This window comes from Poromitra crassiceps, assembly GCF_964638095.1.
Source record: "Poromitra crassiceps genome assembly, chromosome: 18".
Lineage (NCBI taxonomy): Eukaryota > Metazoa > Chordata > Actinopteri > Beryciformes > Melamphaidae > Poromitra > Poromitra crassiceps.
The window spans coordinates 22885093-22892186 of NC_139636.1; the positions used below are offsets into that span (position 1 = coordinate 22885093).

The 7094-nt window shown below is 46.6% G+C and overlaps 1 protein-coding gene across 1 annotated transcript in view; it reads right to left on the reverse strand.

Annotated features, from left to right (window-relative positions):
• Positions 1–3680: 3680 nt before the first annotated feature.
• LOC310792899 (immunoglobulin superfamily member 22-like) overlaps positions 3681–7094 on the reverse strand; it is a gene marked incomplete at its 5' end in the record, with an annotated part of 15395 nt that continues 11981 nt past the window's right edge. Inside the window, 8 exons of the mRNA XM_083654669.1 lie at positions 3681–3887; positions 4010–4190; positions 4745–4893; positions 5048–5347; positions 5558–5750; positions 5980–6068; positions 6160–6456; positions 6595–6723. Of these exons, the coding sequence (XP_083510795.1) occupies positions 3820–3887; positions 4010–4190; positions 4745–4893; positions 5048–5347; positions 5558–5750; positions 5980–6068; positions 6160–6456; positions 6595–6723 (1406 nt within the window). The 3' untranslated portion in view covers positions 3681–3819. The remainder of the gene's footprint in view (positions 3888–4009; positions 4191–4744; positions 4894–5047; positions 5348–5557; positions 5751–5979; positions 6069–6159; positions 6457–6594; positions 6724–7094) is intronic.

Sequence of the window (7094 nt, forward strand, 5' to 3'; positions counted from 1 at the left end):
TAGGCAAATCATAAACAAACAAATGGCCATATATTGCCGGCCAGCCATCAGTTACTATATGATCTTTTTCATGAAGGCTGGCTTGTAAAAGGCTAAGCTGATTGCCTCCCTCCCCCCCCCCTCCCCTCTTTGTCTCTTTATTGGTCACAAATAACCAAAGCGCCAATAGTCAAAGAAAACCCAACTCATGTCACTGCAACCTGTACAATTGTAGATGTGTTCGCTTTAGAGCCTTCTTCTTGTGTATCAGAAGCCACTTTGAGTTCTTCAGAAGAGACCCTTGTCACGTGAGCAGGTGTGCTTTTGGCCTCCCACTTTAGGAGGAAGGAGGGTATTGTTGGGAGAAACTGGAGCTGAAAGTAGGTGAGGAGGTGAAATAGGAGTCACACGGGGGGGAAGACTCCCTCTCCATCCTGTCCCCCGCAGATGGCGTAGGCCAGCAGGCAGGCGAGCAGGAGCATCACTTTACCTCCGCCTGTCAACAGCGCTGTTGTTCTGGGTTTTGTGCACGCCGGACAAAGGCACCCGAGGGGGCCGTGGGAGGCCGGGGTAACCGTGTGATCAGCTGGAGCCAGTAGTTGCTGTTGTAAAGAGGGCCCGTGGTTTCACTTGCTCCTCTTAAGTTGGCACTTTCCCTCGATTGATAGTCTCTCTAGAGCCGTTTTGCTGCTGTTTATTGTGATCTGGAGTTTGGCCTTTGCTGTTAATGTGCCGTGCCCACATGACCATGAAGCGGCAGGCTGACCTTCGTACATAGAGCTGTAAAGTTTGTGTAATTATTTATGCATGGCCAGTAGGTTTGAATTAATCCTCCATGTCATTATCCATCTAGAGGAGGAAAACGGCACCAGGTATATATATATTCGCAACCAACTGACCGCAGGATTTTGCTTTCAGTTGAAAGATGAGCATTTGCCAAAGTGCTTCTTTGCGGTCCTCCAACCACTCTGTGAGCTCATGAGAAGAAAGTAGAGCAATGCTTTCTTTGGTGACATTCATGCCAACTTCACCTACTGTGTGCTGCCTCTCTTCTGTTGTCCGAGTAAGGCCAGTCAGTACAAACAATCTTTCTTTTCAAAAGCCAGCCACTATCAAAGGGTTATTGTGTACTGTATATCCTTTCAAGTATATGCTCCTCTGTCCTTACCGCCCATTTTCTTTTCAAGAGAGAAAACACAAGTGACTCTGTTTGAAGACAGTGTGGTTTTGATGTTGGTGGTTTAAGCACAAGAAAATGAGACCTCACTGCGTGAAAGAATAAGCATATTTAGTGTTTCTTTTAATGACAATAATTGCTTTTGAAGTGTTACATAGCCCTTATGTATAGTTCCTTAAAAGTGTTATCTTTTTTCTTTTTCAGAGACGCTTCCCAAAATGCCTATTTTTATGGTCGCTATGGTAAAAGCAGATTTTGTTTTCCACAAAAAAACAAGCATTTGATCTTTATTATGCCATCATTTTACAGTTTTTCTTGCTTTTATTGTTTATTGTGCATTATTTTTGCCTTGTCCTTGACTTTCACTTTGGTGATTTATTGCTTTCATGACTGTAGAGATTAAATCGTTATTTTCCTGTAGTGAAACTGCTATGAATGTGAATATCTATTGGAGAAATAAATGCAATTACAATGCAACTTCACCATTGTGTCCTCTGGTCCTCTTTGTGGGTCTCCTACCTCAAATCTAAGTGATTCAAAATGTCGGCTTGATTAGTGTTCAGTGAGGAGCAATTTAGATAGCTTAATAGGTATAATTGCATTATTCCCAACCATATAAAACAAATGTATGTATGCCTACCACCCCCTCTGTATGCCTGTCAGCCCAACTATAGTAGTACAAAGTCCTTTTTGATCATGTTTATTTCTCTGGAGAAATCAGTGTTATTGTGTCTCTGGAGAAGCTGTTGGCCCTCAGCAGCTAGAGTACCATTAGTGCAGAAATGAATGGAGGACAACAGAGAGCCCTGTTCTACTAGTACTGACTGCTCTATTTACACTCCATTGTCTAGCCATGGTGGAAAATCTCCTTTCAGCAGCCTTTAGCCCTATGGGACCGCATCCAGCTTTTTACCAAGAAAGATTTCTCTCTTCCTCTTTCACACTTTCTGTGTTCTTTCTTTCCCTTTTTCTCAAACGCACATACACACACACAAACACACACACACACACACACGTCGTTTACTCCTGTAGGACTCATGCCAATCCTCTCCCAATGCATCTCATTCATTCTCAGCCAAGGTCCAGCTATCAAAGAAGTTCCCTCTTCTACTAAAACGATGGGCCGCTGCGATTGCATTTATAAAAACATGCTTTGTGACCGCGGTCAGCCATTCCACTAGAGTGATGTTATCCCATGAAATGATGCTGAAACCTCCAAACAGATGTGAAAAGTGAACGAAAGTAGGAAGTAACACAGCTGTGGCATCTCCTGTCAACACCCCCCTCCATTCAAGTGATGAGCAGATGTATTAGGAAACCCATAAACAAGTTGTTCACCCTGTACTCGGTTTGCTTTATTTGTGCAAACACAATGCAATTCTGGGTGTTTGATCTTAGAGCATTTGGTTCCCATTGGACCCGGCGGCCTTCACGTTTTGGTGAAATACCAGCTGGTAACCTTCCTGCACCTTCACATTTAGGCCTTCACTCCAAACCACTTCCACCTCATTGTGTCTCCAAACCACTTCCACCTCATTGTGTCTCCAAACCACTTCCACCTCATTGTGTCTCCAAACCACTTCCACCTCATTGTGTCTCCGCTGAACAGCCAAGAGGCGGAAGCCGGTGCCAATGACGTAGGTTGAGTGCCTGTTGGTGCTTAATTGAATTGAACCTGGCAACCCGAGCATCACACTGCTAGTCCCCCACACACTGCTATAGAGATGGGGTGGCAGTGATGTAGTGTGAGGCAGCCGAGTGACGTCAGGAAGGAGACGGCTGGCAGCCTCTCTCAGCCTGTCTCTGGCAGCTCCAGAGAGCTACTCACTGTCCTCTAGCAGCAGGCGAACACGCCACCGCACTGCCTGTCCAGAGCCTGTCCAGAGCCTGTCCAGAGCCTGGCGCGAGGGAAGGGTTCTCATGCACTGTGCCACTTCATGGGCTGATAGGAGCATGACATGCAGCAAAGGTCCAAGGCTGGAACTGAACCAAGGTTGTGATGACATACTGTAGTACTATGAACCATGGGCTAGAGTTCGTGGCTGAAAGTTGCTTAGTCAACCACCAGGAAGGCCCTGATGGGGGAAGTGAAATTTTGAGTAGTCACACTAACATTTTGTTTAGACAGCATGCATGCTACTTTTCTCAAAGAACCTTTGGTCAAGGTGTGTAGATAAAGGCCACTGTACAGTGTGTACTGTACGTGTTATTTGTGTTTTTAATATCACTTAATACACACACAAACTCCATTCAACTTGGTCAACATGGCAGGCAAGTGGCATGGCATCAGATGTCTTGTGGACTTTGAGTCTAGTCAGAAAAAGCGAGAGATAGAGGGGGGAGGGGGGTGGATCCCTACACACCACACATTGATCTGCTCCTGGAGCACAATGTCAACACCAATGATGGGAGCAAGTCTGACCTCTGGTGTTCATTTGTTGTATTACCGGAGTCAAGAAAAAAACAGGCACCACAGTACCATTCTGAACAAATGACAATCAAAAAGGAATTCAAGACAGAATCTGATGAACTCTGACTAACTCTAACTAAACCTCTTGAAAATGGCAGCACTAACATAATATAATGGTCTTTGGCCAAATAAACTACATATTCTGTCATTTTGTGTAGTGGCAGTCTAGTAGACAGCAGCTCATGCAGTCCTCTTACATGATCAGCTTCTCCTTGTTTGTGCGGTTGGTCAGGCTCTCCAGAAGGCCTTTGTCATCCTTATCTGGAAGACACGATGGCACACGGAGATAACGCATTAGTAGCATCCTTCCTGCCTTCCATTCATTCATCAACCTCCACCCTCCACTCTTCTCCCGTCAATCCATCCCCTCTTTCAATACTAACCAAAGATCACCAGTTTGCAGGAGCACTTGGCCATCCCCAGTGGGTTCTCCAGCACCAGAGTGTATTCTCCCCCATCTTTGGCTCCACAGGTGGGGATAACGAGGGTGCACACTCCGTTGGCTGTGTTGTGCCAAAACCGAGGGGAGTCTGAGATCTTCAAGTCTCCTTTATACCAGCATGCCTGTACAGGGAAGGTGCGAACGATATCATATTCATAAGGTGGTGCAGATGGTGCAGATATGTTTGATTGTGATGGTTATGAGTAGAGCTGCAATGATAATCGCGTATGGTAATAGCTTAATTGTCAACTATTAAATGAATCGCCAACTATTTTGATAATAGATTAATCGGTTTGAATAGTTTTTTTAGAAAGAAAAATCCAAATTCTCAGATTCCAGCTTCTTAAATGTGAATATTCTCTGGTTTCTTTACTGCTTTATGACAGTAAACTGAATATCTTTGGGTTGTGGACAAAACGAGACATTTGAGGATGTCATCTTGGGCTTTGGGGAACACTGATCGACCATTTCCTGACCATATAGACCAAACAACTAATCGATTAATCAAGAAAATAATCGTCAGTTTAATCAACCAAAATGATCGTTAGTTGCAGCCCTAGTTATGAGGATGGAGTGTCATTATTACTGTTGTTTTGAAAAAAGCACATGAACACACGACCGTCCAAAATGCTAAGATATCAGCAAATCTGGACATCAGTAACCGTGACAACCATACCCGTGGGGTCGGCATGCCCTGATAGGCGCAGCTCATGGTGCAGTCATGGCCCCTGTGAACAGCGTGGTCCTTCAGCGGCAGGAGGAACGACGGCTTCACCTGGCGTGAAGGTGCAGCATACTCCTTCAACAGGAGGCTGCTGATACACTCTTGGACACACACACACACACAGACACACAGACACACACACACACACACACACACACACACACACACACACACACACACAAATGAGAAAAAAAAACATTCCTTTCACATACATTTAAAAGGCATAACGCTGAAGTCAAATTCCTCCCCGCCTACCTTTCTCCTTGGCAATGATCAGAGGCTCCTTGGAGTCCAGGGGGTCGCTGTCTCCGATAGAGTTCCGCGCGATGACCCGGAAGTAGTACTTCCTCCCGGGAAGCAGTCCGGTCATGGTGTACCTGTTGCTGAAGACGCGCTCGGCGGCAGTGAACCAGGAAGTGGTACTGGTGTCTCGTTTGAGGATGATATAGTGGGCTCCTTCGTCGGCGGCTAGGTCCGGGGTGTGATCCCACTGCAGGGTCACCGTGCCTGGAACCTCCTCCACCAGGCGAAGGTTCTTTGGGGGTCGCGGGAAGTCTGGGGGGGAGGAGAGTAGAGGAGGGGGACGGTAAAGAGAAGATGAAAAACTGAGACCTCCAAATATGTCCCTGCAGGGCTCATAGGTTCCACCAAAGTAATCAAAACAGGTTCTGAATATGTTTCATTCATTTCATTCATCTGAATGACTTTATTGTTCGCGATTGGTCCAAAGAGAGAGCATAGAACCGTGCCTTCATCACCACTTACCTGTAACCCTGACACTGACATCATAGTGTGCCTCTCCGTAGTCGTTCTTCAGGTGGACACGGTAGACACCGGAGTCAGATCGCTGGGAGGAGGAGATGAGGAGCCGGGAGTGATTCTTGCTCTGGGTGATAGCCTCCCTGCCGTGGGCGCGCATGCCATCCTTGAGCCAGGTTACCACTGGAGGAGGGGAACCCTGCCAGGGAAGAGAGTGGGGAACCAGACATGGTGAGGACTGCACTCTGAAGCTGTGTAAACACCAGAGCGGCGCTATCCTCTTGAGAGGGGGAAGCTGCAGTACCAAGCGACCAGTGACACGACTACAAGCATGTGATCATGCTGGAGCTGTGTGCCACCACCACCGTGACCCACTTGGAAGGGGAAAGGAATTTGAAAGTTTCACGCCTGACTAATGAAGGTCTTACACTGAAGCTGATGTGAAGGCACAGCGCCGCTCCGGCTCGGACCACCATCTGGTTTGTCAGCTTCCCCTGGAGGTCGAACCTGGGAGCCGCTATGCAGGAAGAAATCAGATGCATTTATGAAATGCTAATTCAGGGATCAGATATAATAGAGAAGACTAGAAGAGAACGCCGTCATCTCACCAGGCGGGGGCATGGCCAACACACCCTCAGACAGCTCGACGGGCTCCCCCACCCCTCCCTCGTTGACGGCGCGGATGCGGAAGAGGTACTTCATGCGCTCTTGAAGCCCTCCCACGGTGAAGGCGGTACCTGCGATGGGGATCTTGGTGGCCTTCGTCCACTCTTTAGCGTCCCCAGAGCGGACCTCCAGGATGTAGGCCGACGGGACGTCTCCCTGGTCTGGTGGGCTCCAGCGCAGAGAAACAGAGGAGTTCGAAGAGTCGGACACACACAGGTTCCTCACCAGGCCAGGAGCTCCTGGGAGCAGAAATAAATGGGCAATGTACATCACTCTTTCATGCTGTCGTGTGTTAAGTCATATGCAAGATTTTAATTGGTGTAAGAAATATAATCTAGATTAGAACATATTTAGACAATATTATATACAGCACTCACGTATGGGGTCTTTGGCCAGGATAGCATTAGAAATGCTACTGGGATGGCCTGCTCCAGCCCGGTTCACACTGATCACTCTGAACTCATACTCCACATCTTCCATCAGCCCATCCACTACACACTTAGTATCTGGAAGTAGTATTGCAGATACAAATACAATACAAGAAAAATACAATTATACAATAAAATACAGGAGTAGGTACTTTCAATACAGAACAGATTACTACACAGTTTGAATGCTGTGCCCAATAGCCATTTTTGACATGACACGACACGACACGACACGACACGACATGAAATGACATGACATGACATGACTTGATTTGAGCAACAACAAAAACCATATCCTTAAACAGGCATGCATGTCTGAACTCAGATGATAAAGTGTGAAGGTATGAAAACACAGATTTCTAATGTGGACATGTCAGTACCACACCTAGAATTGGAAGAACCATTTAACAGAACTGTACAGTGAAACACTATTTCAAATCTGCAGCAGC